This window comes from Drosophila sulfurigaster, chromosome X, assembly GCF_023558435.1.
Source record: "Drosophila sulfurigaster albostrigata strain 15112-1811.04 chromosome X, ASM2355843v2, whole genome shotgun sequence".
In the NCBI taxonomy this organism is placed as follows: domain Eukaryota; kingdom Metazoa; phylum Arthropoda; class Insecta; order Diptera; family Drosophilidae; genus Drosophila; species Drosophila sulfurigaster.
In genome coordinates this window covers 13,410,504-13,433,237 of record NC_084885.1, presented here as the reverse complement: position 1 = coordinate 13,433,237, position 22,734 = coordinate 13,410,504, and the positions used below count along the sequence as shown (strand labels likewise).

The 22,734-nt window shown below is 33.6% G+C and overlaps 1 protein-coding gene across 3 annotated transcripts in view; it reads right to left on the bottom strand.

Annotated features, from left to right (window-relative positions):
- Nucleotides 1-22,468, bottom strand: part of LOC133848512 (carbonic anhydrase-related protein 10) — a 62,463-nt gene extending 39,995 nt beyond the window's left edge. For all 3 annotated transcript variants that reach the window (XM_062284128.1, XM_062284127.1, XM_062284125.1), the window contains exons 1-3: nt 22,387-22,468; nt 22,111-22,214; nt 11,371-11,447 (exon numbers count right to left, since the gene is read on the bottom strand). In XM_062284128.1, the coding sequence (XP_062140112.1) occupies nt 11,371-11,428 (58 nt within the window). In that variant the 5' untranslated portion in view covers nt 11,429-11,447; nt 22,111-22,214; nt 22,387-22,468. The remainder of the gene's footprint in view (nt 1-11,370; nt 11,448-22,110; nt 22,215-22,386) is intronic.
- Nucleotides 22,469-22,734: the final 266 nt, after the last annotated feature.

Here is a 22,734-nt window from a genome sequence, read left to right as displayed (position 1 = left end):
GTTTTAACTAATAGCCAAGAAGTAAATACTTTTGTGGGCAAAAAGTAGGGAGTAAAGTTAAATTTAAACATCGTTGGCTTAGCATTTCGGATTAGTTCTTATTTTCATAAGTTGGCAAGACTGTTAATGACAACTGAGCGAAATTGGATGACAACATTATTATCAGTAATATATTTCTGCTTGTCTTACCAAACGACCAAGAACTCAATTTTTGCAATATGGGATTTAATTGAACAGAGAAGTGCCACCAAATTATGTTTGCGGATTGATATTTCGGTTTGCCAAAGCGCTGAGGATGTTGCGGAAAGCCTTTGGTGATTCTACTATTTCGAAGAAAGATGTTTATTAGTCGTACAAAGACTTTAAAGATTAAATACTTTCCTTAAATGTCAAACTTATAGCCAAATAATATATTCGCTTATGAAACTTAGCAAGGTTTTAGACTTTAAATAAATCTAAAATCCCTGTCATGAATATATTTTAAAGACTATAAATTTGTTTTTAATAAAAATCAATCTGTTAGCACTTTAAGCTGCATTTATGTTATTTTCACACACGTGTCAATATTAACAACAACAAAAAAGGAAAAATAAAATAAAAACAAATATTTGCAAATAATTTGCGTGCGCAAATCTGACGATACACTCGAAAAAGTCAAACAAATTTCAAACTAAGGTCGCATTGCTATTAAAATTGAGCAACCAAGCATATCTGACCAACCAGGTTGCCGATGACTGAACTGAACTGCACCAAACAAAACCGAACCGAACTGAACTGAACTGTGGACCTAGACTGGTTTATAGTTGGGTGGTAGACATGAGCTGAGCTGAGCATTTGGCCAGTTGCATCGGCACGTTTAGCCAGAGTTAAGGCAGAATAAGAAAATACTATAATCAAACACTTTAGCAAAGCTTTTGGCCAGCTAATGTCGTTTCTTCAAGTCTACACATGTTTTGCATGCGAAACTTACTGTTTGCCAAGTTTAAATAAAGTCAACTTCTGCCATCGAAGGGTATGCTAGATTCTTTAATACCCTAAAATAGCAACACATATAGTTTGAGAGGTATGAAATACTTCACACTTGTTTTTCAAAGGGTACAAAGAAAAAAAAACATGCTGCACGTTGTTTCGACTTGTTCGTGTCGGAAGTTGAGTATTTTCTTCCAGCCATTTTCTTTTACACAACTTATTACACACTCTGTAAAAATGTAACCATTTACTTAATCAAGCAAACAGATTTTAAGCAGCCAAGACATTCAACAATAATTTATTAATTGCAGCTCAAATGATATTATTACAATTTGTTTTTCGTTTTGGGGACGCACGTCCAAAGCAAGTCGAAAACAAGAACTGCAACATCGTAACAAAGTCAATGTGCACAGTCAAAAGTTGCACAGTTTTAATTTAGCATCCAGCAGCATTCTAAGGTAAAGATATTGCGACTGTTGAAAAGCCGCAAAACTTGTCCAAACCAAAAAGGAAAATCCTTTTTTTTTGTTCTTTTTTTTTGGTAACTGTTGCACGTCCTGAAGACACGAGTTGAGGAGCAGTTAAATGCAAAAAGTAAGATAGCATCAAGATGGCCTGTTGGCTGCTTCGTTGTTGTAACTCAAAAATGAAATTTACTTCATTGGATTTGTTTTGCTTTTATGAAAATTGGTAGCAAGCAAAGAAGAAGACAAAAACGTATTTTAAAGATATACGAGTACATGTTGAAATTATGTGTTTTGCATAAATTTAAAATTAATTAGTAGCTTACTAAAAAGTTTGGAAAAATATTTTTCAAAATATACAAAGCTCTTTCTTTTAATTATAAATAAAATTGAAGTGATTAAAACGATCAAAAATGTGTTTTACAACTCTTTCCTGTTTAAAAAGTATTAAAGGTATCTAGATTTTTTTTATTAAAAAAATCATTTGACATTCTACCTTAATTTAAAACTTCTTTTTGATTTAAGATTAGACTAGGTCACATTTGAGAATTATTTATACAAATTCTAAATGCTAAAAATCCAAAAATTTTTACTTTTTGAATAAAATAATCCTTTAGATTTGAGCATAGGCGCATTTCAAAACTTTATTGACAGAATATTTTCTGCTCAAATTTTTAAATTGAAGTGATTTAGCAAATTGTATGGCATTTTCCTTTTCGAATAAAAAATTGCTGTTTATTTGAGATTTCTCCTGTTTATAATCTGACCAAAACAAATTAGCGCTTTAAAATAATCCATGATCCTTATACTTATAGAAATACATGGAAAAAGCAGTTGTATTTTTTCTGCCGCTGACGTTGATCAAGAAAACTTTATGAGGTTTTGGCGGCAACTCCTTTCGCTTGTTCCAGACACACACACACATTCTCACACACACATTTCGACTAAGTTATTACACCCATGTATCCTTTGGGTACCGGAAATAAATAAGGTGGGAAGGTTTTTGCGCCCCGATAATGTGTCGGTGGCCATGTTAGAAGGCAAAGAAGACGTGAGACAACACAAATTTATGCCGCACCCTCAAAATTAAATTATACGAGCAAGTTTTAACACAAGTTACACTATGTACTCTGCCATATATACTGTGTCTGTGTTCTTTTCTGCGGCAATATTTCGCCTCTTAAAAGCAAACGAATTTGATAGCCAAAGGTGTATAAAACATAAAAACTGATGTATGAAATGAATATTACGCAAAACTCTCGCAATCAAATTAAATGCAATATATTTAATGTTTCTTGTAAATTTGTCAAAAAAAAAAATGTGGCTTATATTCGTATTCAAGGAGTTACAAATTCATAAATGTGGTTTGCTTTCGTTAGAAATTCTTTGTGTTAAACAAAGCAAATATGCTAACGAATTACATTTTGAAAACTAATCTACTTTCAACAAGTAAGAAAGCTACTATCAAATTTGCTCTACTCTCTACCCATTTCAATACAAGCGAAACCGTTTGAAGCTTACGATAATTCTAAACCGATACATCGAATGCTATATTTAGTATATGGGTATACTAGTACTTTCAAAATATACCGAAAAACACAAAACATAGCAGATTGTCAACAAAAGCAGCTATTTCATAATTTTGTCTTATGATTATAAGTAATCCTGTCTCTAGCTTCAAAATTACACTTGCTATTCTATTAAAATGAATGGTTATCTATGTATATGTTAAGTTCAGACCTTTATAGTATATAAAAAAAATATCAAGCATACAGTTGCCACTTATAGACTGTCGGCATATGCTTCAAAAATCATATTTGACAGTTTTCTTGTGATTTAATGCTGTGCACGATTAGGTGTGGGATGTGAAATGAAATTGAGCGAATAAATAATACAATTTGACTTGGTTTAGTTATATTTAGCTGGAGAAAATGGACACTGAATATTGGCCAATTACCCCGGCAGGGAGCCGAGCCCATACACTTAATGTCCGACAAATTGAACAATGGCAACACCATGCCGACCAGACCGAAGACCCACCTATCCACCTATCCACCTACACTCACCAATACTCATACCCATACCCATCATTGAGTCGCGACCCACACTCATGACTACTGCAATGGACAAGGTCAAATGTGGCAATGGAATGTGGGCGTTGCCCGCCATCGTGGTCACTGTTGCAGTGAGTGTAAATTGTTGTGTTTGTGTGTGCGTGTGTGTGTGTGTGTGAGTGTGCGTGTGTGTGTGTGTGTGTGTTGTCAGGTTAATCACTCGTTTTGTTGCCAATTACTGATATAACCCCAAAATAAGGGCGAGGACAATAAGCTGGCAGCAAACAGTTGAAGCTCTGCTCGACTCCGGGTCAAATGTGAGTCGTTGCGTCGCGTCGCGTCGAGTCGAGTCGGTTGGTTGGACAAGAGCCGAGCCAAGAGGTAAGAGCCAAGAGGTAAGAGCCAAGAGGCAAGAGGCAAGAGCAAGAGCCAAGCAGCCGTCAGCCAACCGAAAAAAGTCAAAGCCACTTGGCTTTTGTTGCTGTTTTGTTGCCTTGCTGCGAATATCAATGAGTCCATTATGTATGAACGGCAATGTCTATAGCCGCCTGACATGACAGCAGCCACTCAATGCAAGCACGGCACAGCACAGCACAGTACAGGAGAAGCAAGCGAGCTCGGGATATAAGGCGCCGAGGTATAAGGCGACAGAATTGAAGTGATGACAGTTGACAGCGTTTGGCATTTTGGCACCCAAGCAACAACAACAACAACAACTGCGACATCAGCAACACCAACTAAAGGCATCTGACGGGGAGGGAGAAGAGAACAGGTCACTGACTGCGAACCAGAGCGAAGGCGATAGAGATGCGAATGGTATTGGTGATGGGAGCTGGGAGTTGCGAGATGGTGATGCTGATGGTTAAGGAGGGGAGATGGAGACGTCTGACAATAAAAGCATCAATTTGCCGTCACCTGTGTGGCACATTCAGCAAGTGATGCAAGGAAATGGATTCTGGAGCCCATGACCATAAAATTTTAGTAGCACACACAGTTTTGGATTTTGTCTATACGCCACAAACAGTGGAGCTTCGCTATATCAAATGTACAAATGTTTTCAAGTATATATGTATATATATAGTTTATACAAATGCAAATTTAAAAAAAAAAAAACTTATATTTTTTAAGTTTTTTGTTGATTATCTTATGAAATAATCTAATTATTATCGCAAGATATATGAAAGAATTTTATTAGAATTGTTTTCCCTTGTTGTTGAGTCACAAAACTATATAAAATTCAAAATATTATTGTAAATATTATAAAGTTTATTTCTTATTCATAATTTATTTATACTTTAATGTAATGATATTATATTTAGAGTTTTTCTAATGCAGAATTCGTAGTGTTGAAAGTGTTGCTAATTTTAAATGCATTGAGCTTTATTTTGTTATTTTCTTCCTCATGGTTTTGTATAGCCGAAAATATTTAAAATCCAATGCAAAAGTCGAAAGTCACCACTTTTTTGTTGTTGTTTATTATTTAGTGAAATATAGTATTTTAAGCGAAAAATACTATACTTTCTCTTATTCCCTTTGAAGCTTAAAATTCAAAAAATGATTAAACAAAAATTAAATACATTAAGAAGTTGAAATACACTTTTAATCTGACGATAAATGAAATTTACAACATTAGTAAACAATTTTAGTAGTTCAAATTAATTTTGTGGTTGATTTCACGCATTCGCTCCACTGTGGCCTTTGCTGCTTGCACACATTCCCAACCACTATGACTTCTTGAGCCATTTTGGGTGCTGCCTCACCTTTTGACGTTCACATTTCGTTATGATTATTGACGTTCGTGTTATTGTTGTCGCTCCTCTGTTGCTGTTGTCGCTGTCGCTGTTGTTGTCGCTGTTGCTGTCGTTGTCGTTGTTGTTGTTGTTATTGTTGTTGGGTGCGTCTGAAGTGCTTATTGCTGTATTGTGAGCTAAAAAATGTGGTGCCCGCTTTTAGGGACGACCATTACTCGTAACAGAGAAAACACACAACAGGTGTTGCTATTGGTTTTCATGTTCGACCTCCCTCATTCCTTTACACTGGGCACTTTGTGTGTGCGTGTGTGTGTGCGTTGCTCGTTGATATAGCCCATCGTTATCGATGGCGAATCGGTGGCGTATGCGTAATATCATCAATGCTTAATTAAGCGTAAAATGCTGCCACACTTAGAAAGCAAATTTCGGCACGCCCACTGCTTGCCACAAATGATCTGTAAGTAATGCTTTGCACTCGCCAAACACAAGCACATATACATATACATATGTCTGATAGCTGGATAGTGATATTCGACTAAAATTAGTGCAAAACTCTTGAAATATGACTCGCATTTGAATCTGAACTTTAAATATGGTTTACATCTCTATATGTGTTTGTTTGTTCGTATGTCGTTAGCGTAACTAAGTGGAGAACGTAGCGATAAAGGGCACCGCGCGTAAAATATGAGTTGAAAATAAAATATTATGACCGACCAGTGCCATTTATTAGCAAAGTTTCCAAATGGCAAAATGCATTGCGCAGAGCACAAAAACAAAAAAAAAGGCAAGTCACAGTATAACCATTACGCTCGCATTCCCCTTCCCCCTCCCCAGCATTACTCTTCCACCCCGTCGTCATCATGAAGCCGCCGCCGCCTCTTTCATTCATCTGCCAGTTGACCGACGTTTTGGCCATTATTTTCCAGTGTGGAGCCAACAATTGAGCCAGCTTAGAACTGAATTGAACTCAACTGCCAATTGCAGCTGGCATTCAATAAAATGTAAGCGTCAAACGCCTGGCCAATTATTTGTGACCACATTGGAGCACTGTTCCCCTCCACTCCTCTCCCAAAATAAAAAAAGAAAAGGTCCAAATAAGATAAACTTGGACCAGGCAATGACGACGCCCCCTCCTCACTCCTCTCTCCTCGGTCCTCGGTCCTCCGCTCCCTCGGCAAGTCTTTGTTTGTGCTATCTTTTGTTTTCCGTTAGTGCTGGAAGCATTGTGCAAATGAAAACTGCACTTCCTGATTTGAGCGGCTAATTTTCATTGTGCCAGTGAACCCAAAAATACAAAAAACAACTAATGACGCTGCGCTTCTGTAATATACCCTATAACTAGCTCTAAGCCTAGCGTTTAATGTGCTACGAGACAACTTCGGTATCGAATTTTCTAATCAATTTTAACCGATAATTGAACTTAAAATGGAGAAAAATGTATGCAGCTTAAAATATTTCAATTTAAATTCTAAATTAATAAGTATGGTCTGCATAATTACAGTTTTTGAAAATAATGTTTTAATATTTCAATTGCAATCAGTGCGGAAATTAAGCTGTTACAATCTAATATTCGTATTTCGATTCAAAATTTACAAAATTCACTCAATTTTAATTTTAATTATAACTAAATGAAGATAACAGGTTATAACTATGTTTTCTAATGTTTCAATATATTTATTTAATCAAAAAATTGTTGGCTTTTGTAGTATTTTAATAGAAAGAATAATAATTCAATATTTTGAATATAATATTTCAGTATTGCAATATTTCAAACGGTTTAAAAATTAAGCCGTAGCAATCTGCCCCTAAAAAAAATCTATGTTTATTTATGTTTTCTAATTTTTCAATATATTCCATTGCTTAGAGAATTTTTGATAACTACGAACTAATCACGGACATAACAGCATTTTAATAGAACAAATTAATAAAAACAACGCTGTAAAAATTAACTCATCAAAAATCAACGATATTTTAAGTTTTCAAATTTCACAATATATTTAATTAATTAAAGAATACTTATATTAAAGCTAAAAACATACCAATGAAAATGTTGCAAAGAATAAACAAAAAATGAAGCTGTCAAAAACTCCTATTAAAATCAATTTTTTGCTTAAAAATGTACTTAACAAAAAAACACAATATTAAATTAAAATTTTAATTAAATAAATACAAAAGAGCTAACTAGGTTGTCCTCTTATTTAGAGAATGTTTGTATTACAACGACTTCAAGCTAGGCAAACAGGGTAACAAAAATTTTGCTGTAACAATCTCTAATTAAAGTTGCATTTTCGGTTAAAAATTTACTCAACAATATACATAAAACTGACGTATTTCGCTCGACAATGTTGCGCTTTTATTTTAATTTTATTAAATTTCTTGTGCAAATAAATAAATATTAATATTTACAAATGCACTTTGACTTTTTATTCACCTTTGCCATACCTGATATACCCCTCATATTCTGTCGCGACGATAGCGAAATATTTCTACGGCCGTTTTTAATTAGCGCGCGAGTCGAGCAACTTAAGCGTTGTTGGTTTTGTATACACTGCTCCCATTGAGACTGGGCAAAGGAGCATATAAGGCTTGTGTTAAGCTTTGCGACAAGCACTAACAGACTAATATTGATTATAATAAATAAATAGCATACCAAAATTGATTTCGCTTGGTGAACTATAAGAAAATTAATAGACCGAAAAAGTTACTTAAATATTGAAAGATCTGCTATGAAATTAAATTATTTAAAAAAAAAGAGCAATCAGTTGTTATCTTAAACTATGTAATAATATTGTTGTATAAAATAATACTCTCCAAACACTTTTCATGATATTTGTAAGAGTATCTAAGAGTCAGTTGATGAAGTACTTATCGGCTTGTTTGTCAATGCTCAGCGCAAATTAAAGGCAAATGGCCAATGATGACGATGACGACGATGATGATAATGACGGCGATGATGATGACCTGCAGGCCAAGCAACAAAGTCAAGAGTGGAAGTAACAAGTACAACAACAACAAGCACTTTCGGTCACAATAAAACCAAAAACTCAACTAAGCGTGTGTTCAAAAATAAAAACAGTTCAAAACAAGTAAGAAAGCTACAGTCGAGTGTACTCGACTGTGAGATACCCGCTACCCATTTTGAATAAAAGCAATATATTTTGCGTTATATTTCTCAAAATATACCAAATATACTACAAAAATACTAAAAATATACCAAATGGTATATGTGGTATATCGATATAGTGCCGCATTCAAAATATACCATAGACGGCACAATATACCAGATTGTCAGACAAACTAACTAAGAGCCCTAGTAGGTAGGAGTTTTTGCCCATACAAAAGTATTTCTTTAATAACATCGAGAATTTTTATCTGATCGCTACAAAATGTTCAGGAATCATAACTACTATAGTATTTATTGTATATACCAAAATTCGTAACTCTAGCTTTAAAATTACGCTTGTTATTCGATTTTTTTTGATTTGCGTGGGCGGAAGGGGGCGTGGCAAAAATTTGAAACAAACTTGATCTGCGTGCAAACATAACAAATGTTGTCGAAAAAAAAAATTATAGCTCTATCTCTTATAGTCTCTGAGATCTAGGTGTTCATACGGACGGACGGACAGACGGACAGACACACAGACACACAGACGGACAGACGGACATGGTTAGATCGACTCGACTGTTGACGCTGATCAAGAATATATATACTTTATAGGGTCGGAGATGCCTCCTTCTACCTGTTACATACATTTCCTGCCGGCACAAAGTTATAATACCCTTCTACCCTATGGGTAGCGGGTATAAATATATTACTGAATGCGAAGGCACATAGTAGTTCAGTTATAAATAGTATTTTTTATACAATATTTCCGTTAAATAGTATTTTGTATATACTATATTTAGATATAAACTAACATATATGTATGCGTGACTTTAAGGACGGGATGGAAGATTTTGGGGCAGCTTGATTTGCTCACATGACTGCAAAATTTTAGGCGCCCAGCTCAGTTTCTCCAGCTTCTGTTTTAGCTCAGCTTCTACTGCGGCTGCTGCATTTGGAGAGATTCGGCTGCTGGAGTTTGCACTCGCACCTGCTGTTGGGCAGCTCTCGACACTTTCGACTGATTTATCGTCCATAAAATTTATGTTTAGTTTAATCGAAAGGCGCACTTTAAGTGGGCCACAAACAAGGCAAGGGCGAGGCAATGCTTATCAGCAAGAATAAAGGGTCTCTCACTAGGACCTACGAGACGAAAGACAGACCAAGAGAAGCAGAAAGAGAAAAAGAGAGAGAGACAGAGAAGTCACTATCCTCAAGAGGCGCCTTGGCGCCAAGTTAACTTTTTCCAGAGCCAATGTAGAATTAAAGATGCAGAATTGTGCAGAGGGCGTGGAGTGATGAGTGTGCCCTACAACTGCACAACTACTTATATATATATATATATATATATATATATATATATACACATATAGCTTGCACCTTGCCGACCTCGTCGTTGTTGCTTGCTTTATATCCAGGCGCTTCTACGAGACGGCAAATCGTACATCCAGACAGAGACGCAACTATTGCACAATTTTTGACGTGAATTTATTGCAGTTTTTATACCCTCTGCACATTCAAAATGAGCACAGAAAAAAAAACATAGAAGTAGAAATGAAGGCATTATAGCTTTGTGCAAAGGTATATGAGCGGAATAAGCAGGCATCTCCGACTTTATAAGATAATAAAAGGTGTTGTGAATATGACCGATGTGGCATAGTCAAAAATCAACATATGTATAAACATACGTCTTGCTGAAGTAGAAATTCATAATCGTCAAGATAAAAAAAATATATACATACATCACATTAAATTACGTAAATTACTTCTTAAGCAAAAGAAATTTAAAAAAAAAAACGCAAAAAATTGCAATAAATTTCAAGGGGAAAATTAAAACAAAATCATAAAACTAATATTTTCGAATATACCTAATATAAAGTATAACTAAATTTTATAAATACAAATATAAAATAAATGGCATATCTAATCTAACTAAACTATAATTTTCAACAATTTTTGATGAAATAAAAAAATGAAAAAAAATAAAACTAAAAACTTAGAAATTCCTAAAAATAAAAGTAAAACTAATTGTTATATAAATTTTATAAAAAATAAAAAGCGAAAATATGAACTCTAAAATTCTTTGAAAAAATGGCATATCTATATTTTATATAAATTTCAATAAGAAAAAAAAAAACTTAATAACTTTCAACACGATACATAGAAATAAAAAATGTAAATAGGTACACAAAGAAGTCCTTAAGGTTTTATTTTTATCCAGTATCTTACAGTCGAGCACGCTGAGCTGTTTGTTATCTTGCATCATTTGCATGGACGGAAATAGTGCGTTTTTAATTTATTTAGCAAAAAAATAGTCTTCCTTCATCTTATAAAGTTCACTAGTTTTTATTTAATAGAGTACACTCGAAACTTTGCCACCTATTTATTCGAGAGGATTTAAACATGGTCACGCATATTCTCCATCATTAGCTCTCTAGTGTGTTGAGTTCATAACCAGGATATAGCATTGATATGGCAGCAGCATAGCCACAATGTTGTATAATCCGTCATTTAAATCAGGCTCACTTGCAATAGTTCAGCTAAATAGCTAAAAATCACCATAGCAACTTTTAGTGTGCTCTTAGTTCTGGTCGGCACTCATATTTTCATCAGCCGGAGCAGATTTCCAGTACTATATATACATATATATTATGTGTCCATGCGAAGGGATTAGTTCGATTTGAATTTCACATATAAATGTTTGACTGTGTGTATTTTTGAATGTGTTTTGAATGCAAATTGGTAAGCACGTATTTTATTTTAAGTTTTTTTTTCATTTTACTTACCATTACATTTTTCTGTTTTATAAATATGTTTTCTAGTGATATGTATATACAAATATGTACATATCTAAAATGGGACAGAAATAGTTGATAATCTTTAAATAACAAAACAAGAAAATCAATATAGAAAAGTAGTATGTTTACTTCAATTTAAAATTATTTTTTAAGCACAGCATTCCGAATAATATGTATCGAAAATGAACATTGTATATAAAGTATAAATCCGGGAACTCAGGTATAACTTACCTAGCATCCTTGAAAGCAGAAAAATAAAAGTGTAGCAGATTAATTGTAACAGCTCCATAATTCGATATGTTAGGGAGCTGTAAATAAAAGAATTTGAATGTGGATTTGTTAATGTTAACCAAATTACCAATTATTTAAGCTCTTTAAGTAGTTTTAACAAAATGTCAGAGGATTAAGTTAAAAGAGCCCCGACTCAGCAACACTTGAATCTCAACATGAAGTACATTTGTGCTATAAATATATCAATAATTTATTGTAGAATTTTATGTTATAGAACTAAGTTAATCGGATCAGAAAATAACTGACTTTTAAAACAATTTTTTCAAAGAAAATTCTCTATTTGAAAGTATGCATTACACTAGGAGAAAACATCATCAAAATAGCTTCATTCATTTGAAAAGGCGGATCCGCTTAGTGGGCGTAGCCAAACAGAAGAGCTGCATAAAGACTTCTCAGCTTGAATACATATCCATGTATGTCTGGATGTGTGTGTGTGTATTTCTAGTCCACTTCTGAGATTGCACTATGAGAAATACTTACTAATATGCGTAAGTATTTTCCATAGTCCAATCGCAGAAGATGTTTAGAAACACACACATGCACACATTCATATATGTGATAGTTGGGAAATAATTATGAAGCTATCCTGGCTGACCACGCCCACTAAGCAGATCCGCCTTCACAAATATCTCGGTCCGCCGCCTAGTCAAACACACACACACATATTTGGCACACATACACTCAAATTTTTGGCAATGACTTTTTCAGTCACTTTCTTAAAATCAACTGCCAGTAAATTGCTTAGTCGATGCATTTTAGTTCTTCACAACTGTCTAGTTACAGCCACAACTGTTGAACAACAGTTGATCAAAAGCATCACCTAAACAAGCTGGGCAATCTTTCTGAAGCTCTCTAGCCTGACCACGCCCACTTAACACACCCGCCTTCACAAATATCTCGGTCCGCCGCCTAGTCAAACACACACACACACATTTAACACACATACACTCAAATTTTTGGCAAGCCAATTTTTGCATACGATCGTTAACCAAGCGATTACTTTGAATGCATTGAGGTTCTTCCAAACTGTTTAATAATAGTCACAACTGTTGAGCAACAGTTGATCATAAGTAGCTGAAGTACGCTTGGCAATCTTTCTGAAACTCTCCTGGTTGACCACGCCCACTTAACACACCCGCCTTCACAAATATCTCGCTCCGCCGCCTAGTCTCACACCTTGACATGCAAATTGTACACATTCAGCCAAATTTTTGGCATGCATTTTTTTAACCAATTATCAACTGATTACCAATAGCTTACTATGTTAATTTCTTGCAGCTCTGTTTATATTTGTCTTAAGCGCTACAAAGATATAGATAGGATTTACATATATAAATATTTGTATTTTTCCATCTCTCTTTATGTTTCGTTCAGCTTCTGATGAATTATGTTTATAACCTAGAAGTATAAGGAATCTTTTACATATCATTTGAGATTAATAAATTGTCTTAACTGTCTGTATAATTACTAACTACTACTACTACCACTGGTAGCTACTTTTACGGAGTCACACTTTTGTCGTTTTCAAAAGTTCCAATTGAAATCGGATCATGAAAAAATAGAATTATTATCAAAAATGCATCAACATCTATTTCAATAAATAACTTAAACAAATCCCTATTTATACCAGTTGTCCATAGGGTAGAATGGTATTATACAGGAAATGTATGTAACAGCCAGAAGAAGGCATCTTCGACTCAATAATTGATTATTCTTGATCAGCGTCAACAGACGAGACGATACTGTCATGTCCGACTGTTAGTATGAACGCCAAGATCTCAGAGGGTATACGAGAATGAGAGATAATTCCTTTCGCAGACAATTTAAGTTTATTTTAAATTTTTGACACGCCCACTGCCGCCCAAATAATCGAAAAAATCGAATAACTAGCGTAATTTTGAAAATAGATTTATATTTATGATTCCTGATGCAATCAAATCAAAATTGAAAAAGTAATTTTAAAAAAACTTTTGTATGGCAAAAAACTACGAATGCTATCGCGTCTTAATTGTCTTTGTTGACAATCTGGTATATTTTGTACTCTTTGGTATATTTTGAATGTAGCACTGGATAAGCTGGAGTATTTTGTACTCTTTGGTATATTTTGAATGTAGTAATATATACATATATATAGTTTAGTATTTTCAGAATAATACCGTACTCTACTTTCTAACTTGCTTGGTATTTCATTTGAAACTTCGACAACTCGACAAATTGTAACCTAGCTATTATTAGAGGTAAATAGTATATAGTTTGTTTGTAACTCATATCGACTTGTTACATTTGTGCTATTCAATTCAAGTACATTTCATAACAATGATGTATTATTGCAATGTCGCTTGGCCTTAAGCTGATAGCAAGACATTTAACGTTATTCAAGGTAGGTGTGTGGTAGGTGACATAACGCTCCAAGGCAAAAGCAGAAGCAGCAACAGCAACAGCATTCACAAGCTAAGTCGAGTCGAGTCGGAGAGCAGCAACAAATTTGTGAACCACAAATCGGGTCTCCGTCAAGTGTGACTGCGGCATGCCTCTGTGGTAGCGACTTTATGTAACTTTGCTCAACTCCTGTGCGGCTTTTGTCCTTGTTACGTCTTCTTCGTCATTCTCATCCACATCGACGTCGATGTCATCGCCCCCTTTGACATTCCCCTTCCCGCGCTGTCCAACGACCAAGGATTCTACTATTTGTAGATTGTTGTCGTCGTCCTGGCCTATTAGATATTATTATTGTGCTGGACAGCAACAGCAAGCAGCAAGCAGCCAGCAGCAGTTACGATGGTGGCGATGGTGAAGAGTGCATGTTAAGTGCCTTATTATCCTGTATATATGTATGTGTGGCCATACAGTTGTCAAAGGACATGTGCGCAGGCAACGGCACAGGCACAGGCACATGTCCTCGCTGCCACTTTGGTGATGAGTTGCCTTTCTCCTTTCCATTCTATCGACTTCAAACTGCTGCTAACTTGTGTGTTGCATTCATAGTCCGAAGAAAGGCAAATATGCAAAAGCCAAACACGAGCAAGGACAGCTCGAAATGATTAATTTGTAATCATTGGCTGTTGTTTATTAAATAATTCCATTACTTAATTTGCACAATATTTCTTTATATTTCTTCTTCAATTATAATTTTGTTGTAATATTTAGATTAAGCTTTTCAAAATCTCTAACCTTTGCATAAAAGTAAATTAAAATTACAGTTTAATTTACATGCATAGAATAATTCTGTAATGTTTGTACATAATTGTTGAGAGCATGAGTATTTTTCCCTCTAACCCCTAGCCTAGAGTGCACTTGTTTAATCTTGAGAAGAAGCCGAGAGGAAATAAAAGTCGACCCTCAAATAATAGTTCATACAATTTGGCAACTGCAATTGCGGATGACTGCACTTGTGAGTTATCGTTATAGAAGAGTAAATTTGCGGACAAATGGGCGCTGGTTAGCTTCAAATTCCCATTGACATTTCTACAATAAACAAATCCTTAAAAAATTCAAAACTCCACGAACTTTAAGTCTCTGTCAGATTATAATATAAATATCGTTTTGACTGGAAAATTCAATAAGTCATTTGTTCTTATGTTTTTACGTTTTTCGAAATTTAAAAAAAAAATAAAGGAACAATTTCGAACATAAAATTTTAAACTTTTGTAATATAAATTGAATACTGCTGTAAATATATCTAAGTTCTTTTCAGATTAATGCACACAATTTAAAAGTATTTACCTTTAAAATAAAAATAAAAAAAAACTATAATAAAATTTAAAAATTATAACTTTTTTATATAAAGTTTACAGTTGAGTCAAACAAATTCTTCATTAAATATATTTAACATTATAAATTTATATTTTTTAATCATGCACATAAATTCAATCACTTGCTAAAAAAAAATAGAATGTAAATTGTGAAGAAAAAAACAATTCATATTAAAAGTGTTCCAGTATTTCCGAAAAACAAATTGAGATACAATTTTAACACATAAAAAGAATTAGTTCGTGTCGAAAGTCTTTTTATGTATTCACTAAAATCTATAATGCTCTTTTTGGATGCCATCATCAAGCAATTGTTTTCGTCTAAAGTTCTTTTTTGCACATTGCATTTCGTCAGTTTGTTTAATAAAATGTAACGTAACGTTTGGGTGTGAAATGAATGACTTAATACTATTTGCTGATTAAACTAGCTGCACAAATTTAAATTTTATTTATTTTTTGTGCTTACAACATTTATAAATTGCACCGAAAAAGTTTTCAATAATGAATATGCAAAAGTAAATGTGCATTTTTAACATTTTAATATGCATGGCAGGACTGTCACATGGCAAAAAAAAATAAAATAAGAATAATGCAAAAAGCAGCAAAAAAAAAAGTGCGGCAGCCAAAAAGAAAAAACCGCCAACGGCAACGAAATAAATTTGTCAGCCATTGCAATATTCTTCTTTTCCCAGGCGGCCGGCCAACTTCAACGAACTGGACCTGGCCTATCGACTAGCCCTGGCCACGTAAATAAATAAATACACACAAGTAAAATGTATATGAAGCGAACAGAGACCGCGAGACCAATGCAATGGATGGAAACGAGCTTCCATTTCCATTGCCCATTCGTTCTCTCTGACCCTCAATCCATTCTCCATTCACCATTCTCCATTCCCCTCTTTCACCATTCACCCCAATCCACATTCGCATCCACATCCAGAAATTGCGCATGAAAAATATGGAATGGCATTTTGCCACCGACAGATTTTTGCAGCTGCATCCGCATTGTTCTGATCCAAAAACTGACAATAATTGTCATTTAGTTTCGAGATGTAGGAGAAAGCGAAGGGCAGACCGGCTGCTCGGTTCGGTTCGGATTGGGTTGGGTTGGTCACTCAGTTGGGCAATGGTCGACAAAACCTTGTAAAAGATGCTGCAGATGCAGCAAGCCAACAGTATTTATTTAAAACAAATTAAGAAAACGATGGCCAATTGCAGCTATTTGCCCTTTTGCATGCATTCCATCGAGGTATGAATATTTTTCCCTGATACGGTCTTGCAAGCAAACAAATAACATGTAATATGATTTTACTTGAGTGAATAACTGTTACATTTCGTCAAATAATGTTAAAAATAAATAAAATAACAAATCAAATATTTATTTATTATTTCATTTAAATGTTATTTATTTATTTGTTATTTCATTTAAATTCCTTCGCTAGCTAGAAATATTTTCCAGCTTTCTAGCCCAATACTCAAATACCTTTAAGATAAGTGTTGGAAATTTCATAGCGAAAGTTACAATAATAACATATGCATTCAACAGATAAATATCGATTAAAAATATATCGCAACTGATGTCGACTTTAAAGTTAAGAGATTCAGTTCCATGCGCATTCTTCTGAAGTTTGTGTTCTGATCTGACAGTGAATAGCAGCAATAAAGAAAATCTATAAGACTCAAGTACCAAAGAGTTTCTTTCGCTTGACTAGTGTAATACTTAAATGTATTATAAGTATCTGTTACAATAATAAAAGTATCAAATCTTTATTAATTTTTATAGCTATGCCAATGAAATATGTAGTAATCAAATATCAAAATATATTAGAAACATAAGCTACCAATCTTTTTTTCACAATATCTGATCTAAGCTAAGCATTTACCACTTTAAATGCGAAGATAACTTTCATCCTTTTGCCTATGTTATAAATTATATATCCATTTTATTATATATTGTGTATAAAGAAGGTTATTGACGAAAAGATTGTATTGACAAATTTCACTATAAAGAATAATTGTATATTTATATTTATAAAAAACGTCCGAATTAACAGGTGATATTGCATTACATTGTATCTTCTATGATGTCCTTGCATTTAAAAAAATGTTTTTTACATTGCAGTTTTTATTTAATCATTTTATATTTTTCATATGCATTTGCGTTAAATTAATTGTCAATTCGTCTCCACTTTCAATTCCATTAATATACAAAATTTAAATTAAATATGCCACACCAAACTATAAGTAAAGCAAGTTATAGTATGCTTTTATTAAGTGTTAACAGCAGTAAGTTATAATTGACAAAGTACACAATGAAATGTCGAAAGAACTACAAAAGTTGACAGCCTATAAAAAATTAAGTAAGTTACATTTTTAGCTTTTGCAAAAAACATTTTGGCATCACAGTTACAATTCAATAAATTTATCTGTATCAATAAGCTCGCTTCCAATATCATTTAAAAAGATTAAAAATTTATTGAATACAGAACGTAATGCATTTACTTTATAAGAGACAAAAAAAAACATTTAATAGTTTAATTTAATAAAGTTTATATAGCATATTTAAATAATATCCAGCTTAAAAATGTAAATTTACTTTATAAGCATATAAAAGAACAGTTTTTTTTTTTTTAATTTTATTGGATATATATAGCATATTTAGTATGAAGAAACTCTGAAAGCGTTGTCTTTTAATTAAATATTCTAGGTATTTATTATTTTTATAATAATGATAGACGAATAGGGAAAAGTTTAAGTTTCCTTAGTTGATAGCTTTGTAATAGCAAAATAAATATGAATCGTGCGAGCTGACATTAAGGATGGCTCAAATAGGCCTGAGTGAGTATTGATTCTTTTATGGACAATTTTATGTGGCCTCTGCTCAAGAGTTATTACCGTAACTTAATAATTCTGGCACCTGATGGCGCGTGCCAAGAACAAATTTGTGTGCAATGCCTTTCAGTTCAGGCCGTAGACACTATTCTATTTTCCGTGACTATGCGAAGACACACACTCATATAAGTCAAACTCGAATATTTTTTTTATGAAAATAAGCATAAAATATTATATGCCTAATCGATTGCGGTATACTTATATATAGATATGTTTAATCTTTTGGTGTAGTGATTGTAAGCACCAAAATAAAAGAAGCTCTAAACATTTTCAAATTCCGCAAAATTCCTGGAAATTCATCTTAATATTTTTTCTCTTTTAGCAAACTACAAAATGTTTACAAATTTCAAATATCACATAATTCTAAAATGCACCAAGAGCTAGCTAAAATATAGAATAGTACTATTTTCTCAAGATCAACAACAAGAACAGTCAACAGTAAAGAATTTCACAACTCCTTCAGACACCAAAAAAATGGAGTTTCTTTTTGAGCTTGCCAAAAAGCTTCTTAATAAATTTGCCAAATGTTGCCAACAGGTGCCATTCAGATATGGATTAAACCCGTAATTTTAAAATTAAAAAAGAGCCATCGATAAATATATTTTCATTAAGTAATTACCGATATGTTATCAGCCAGCTAAGATATCACCAATGAATCTTATCACTTATGCTTAGCATTAAATAATATATTACATACTTTTGCATTAAAATGACTTGGCTGTAGGATGTTCAAATTAAAACATAGTGGGAAAATAATTAATTACGAGAATATACACCTTAATTTGAATAATTTTTGGAACTTAAAAATTAATTTTAAATATATGTATAAGAAAAACGCTTTCAGAACATAACATATATGTAATTACATATTAGTGTTATCTTCAAATCATCTCAAGCTTTATAAAGTTCAATTGTAAGTTTACAAAGACAATTTTTGAGATATTCATCTAATCTACGCAAAATATAAGTTCGACAGAAAATTACACATATATATAAAATATATTAATGACTGATACTAAATATGAATTCTAAAATGGTATTAAATACCATTCCTATATTTACAATTCAATAATAATTCTGATCAGTCAATTAATATGAATATCTATATTTGATGTCTTTTGTAATTTGACAATTTGAATACTATTTTAATACCGAGAAACTTTAAAACTGTCATAAATTGCCTTTTGATACATGCAATGAAATACAGTGTCCACATTGCTTTTTGACTGCACATAATTGAAACGTAATTATTTTGGACGCACAAAATAAATAGTTACGTGTTAAAAAGGTCAAGTAAAAAAGTTACTGAACTTGACTCTGAGCCAAAACCATTAGTTGGCCAAAGAGCTTAAGTAAGTTTTGATTTAGTAATTTTTTTTTTGCGCAATGCGCTTTAAAGTTAAACCTAGTCTGATGGTAAAATCGGTCATAAAGCGCGTTAAAATCTGAGCATGTTGGGACGCAATCAGACTTATTTCTTAACAACCCGGGACAAACATTAAACACACACACACACACACACAGTCAGGCACAACACATATGGTAACACTCGGCAACACACACGCACAGACGGAGCCATTATCGCTTGGTTTGGCATTAACGTAACAGTTGCGTGAAGCATTACATACGAATTTTTTACTACGTAAACATAAACGACTGCTAATTGAAATATTAACACCTATGGGCGATGGCGATGGCGATGGCGATGGCGATGGCGATGGTGAAAGGCAATGACGATGGCGATGGCGTTAGAGATGGCGTTTGGCTATGGCTATGACGACGGCTAAATAAACGTAAAATGTCACCGCAACTAACAACAACAACAACAACGACAGCAGCAGCAGCAGGAGCAACCCTTGAAAATGAAATGTGCGGGTATGCAATAAAACAAAATGCGCATAACAATTGGCTAACCACGATATGAGACCTCATAATCAGAAAAACAGCCGCAAATGTTGCGTCATGAACACGCAAAGCTGGGACCATTCATAAAATTCAGAAACCATGCAGATGTAGTTTATCCTATAAAGGGACATTTTTCAAGTACAACTATCAGTCTAATCATTTCTATGAAATCTTCTCTATATACTTGTTTTTGTGTCATTAAATATTTTAATTATACATAGTCTTTGACAGCATTAACAGTTAGCAGCTGAAATAATCTAACAACAACCATATAACAGTTGTATGGCTACTTTCATGTTTTTGGTTTTTTTTTTTAATTTTAATTATTATTATTATTTTATTGAAAACAACGAATACAATTCCTTAGTGCAATGAAATGAGCCAGAGCGACTAAGAACTTCAGACCAAAAATTTTAATTTCTAATATGCGTTTTAATAAACTTGATTTGAAATTTAGATTTCTGCACCGAGACTAGCTAAATTTATAGATGAAGAATCTGTGTTTTTTTTTAAATATCTATTATCCATTGCTAGAAAATTCTTCAAATTATTCACAATTGCACTTAATAAATAAATATTATGTCCTCAGATTTTCCTAAAGTATATTGTTATAGTACTATATTGTTATACTGGTTCAATTGCTTAATAATAATAAAAATAAATAAATACATAAAATATAATAAAAATTGGCGAAATTAGATGGAATTATATGCGGCCTTAAAGCGAAAAAGGACATCATATGGCAAAGATGAAAATAATAGTCGTAAGTAAAAAAATTTACATTAGCATTTACAAAACAAAAAACAAAAAAAGTTCTCAAAACACAATGTTGCAAACTAAGAGAAGCGAGAGAATGATTCGAAAGTTTTTAAGAAGTTCATATGATAAATAAAATCATATTTAGCGTTTTTTTGATGACATTTCTTGATCGTCGGCAAATCACCTTAGTTAAGTTAAAAATGACAGCACCCTAGTTGCATCAATTTGGTCACAATTAAATTCTAAAAGAAGTTACCAGCTTTAGAATACTTGTTAGGTTAAATTTGAAAAAATGTAGCATACTTTAGGGCAAAAATAAATAGTTCTCAAAACACAATGGTTAACACTTTTAGAGTTCACAATGAACAAACAAATTATAGCGTTTTTCGAAGGACTTTTTCCTGATCAGCTCTGAGAAGTAGAAAATTACAGCACTCTAGTTGCATTGATTTGGTCACACTTAAAATTTAAAAGTAGCTAGCAGATTTCTTGGAGTACTTGTTATCATATATTACTGCGAGCTTAATTTTTAACAGCAACTAAAGTAAGCAAACAAGTTGCACAAAAGTTAGGTTGCAAAGTTAAATTTTGTCGTGCTTGTTTTTGGCATATCACAATCGTAAAATTGAAAGCACTTTGAGTTCAAAATGTTTAACTATTATTTAATTTGAACATGCATCAGTCTGTTTGTCTTCCTCCATTTTTTGTTGTATTGTATTTTCCTTTTTGGTTTTTTTTTTAATGGATAGCAACACGTTGAATGCACTTCCGTTTCCGGCGTTTGACGTTGGCATTTAAAATGCAATCGAGAAACGATTAGTCAAAAATTCAACTCGTCGCCTCTCATTTGTTGTCGTTTTCGTTGATGTTGATGTTGATGTTGACGTTGACGGCGAGGCTGACGTCTCTTGTTTTTGCTGTTGTCGTTGCTGTTGTTGTTGTTGTTGTTGCTTCTGTTGTTATTGTTATTGTTACTGTTACTGTATTTTGTTGAACTTGTTGAGGGAATCGTTAAAGGCTCTGAATGAAAATGACTGAGCTCTACAAGCGGTGAGTGTGTAAATGTATTGTTATTTCTTTTGTGTGTCACGTCTCGAGCTGGGTGTGTGTGTGTATGTGCGTGGGTGTGTGTGTGTATGCGTGTGTGTGTGTTTGAGTTTTGCCTTTTTGATTGTAATGAGCGCAAATTACGCTAATTTAGGCTATTGAGTTTTCTTTGATTTCCAGACATTCCGATTAAAGAAGACGCGAATTTCATTTCAACTGCAGTAACGGAATGCCATAACAACGAATTAGGATTGCCAACGCATACTATACGAGTACAAGTATTTCTTTTCTTGATTTCGCCCCCAGTTTAAAATTGCATTGAATTTACCTTTTAATTAGACTAATTGATATGCTGCGTTATTTGTGCGCCTGCAATTTTACTTTTGCGGGGATTTTCTTAATATTGTATGTTGTTTACAAGTATTTATGCCGCTGTTGGTCGATTGCAATTGGATTGTAGATCACAAAAACCAAAAAACAGACAGACATTGTATTAATAGAAACCATATAATTAGCACAAAGTGCTTAGAATTCGTCTAATATTAGAATGGAATATCACACGTCGTCCAACAACAATTGTCGTGTAGCATCAAACGAAACTCACGTAGAAATTCACCCGCGACGTAAATTTTGCCACAAAAAGATTACAACGCACAGAGTCATGACGACCGCATATGTTAACGTTTTAAACAAAACTGTTGCTTGGTAAGTCTACCAAACACATCGAGACGGGTAATTCGACACGACACGACTCCATCGCCGAGTGTGAGTTCAAGCACTTCGTGTCGATCCTTCGTGTGCGCCCGAAGCACGTTCGTTAACACACGATGGACTGCCGTTGGCTGTGCTCCAATTTTAAGAGCCTCACTTGCAAGCGTTCGGCTTCAAAACATTGCTGTCGGCATCCAGTTATACGTAACAGTTTCTGCCAGTCGGATGTGCTAACAAATCT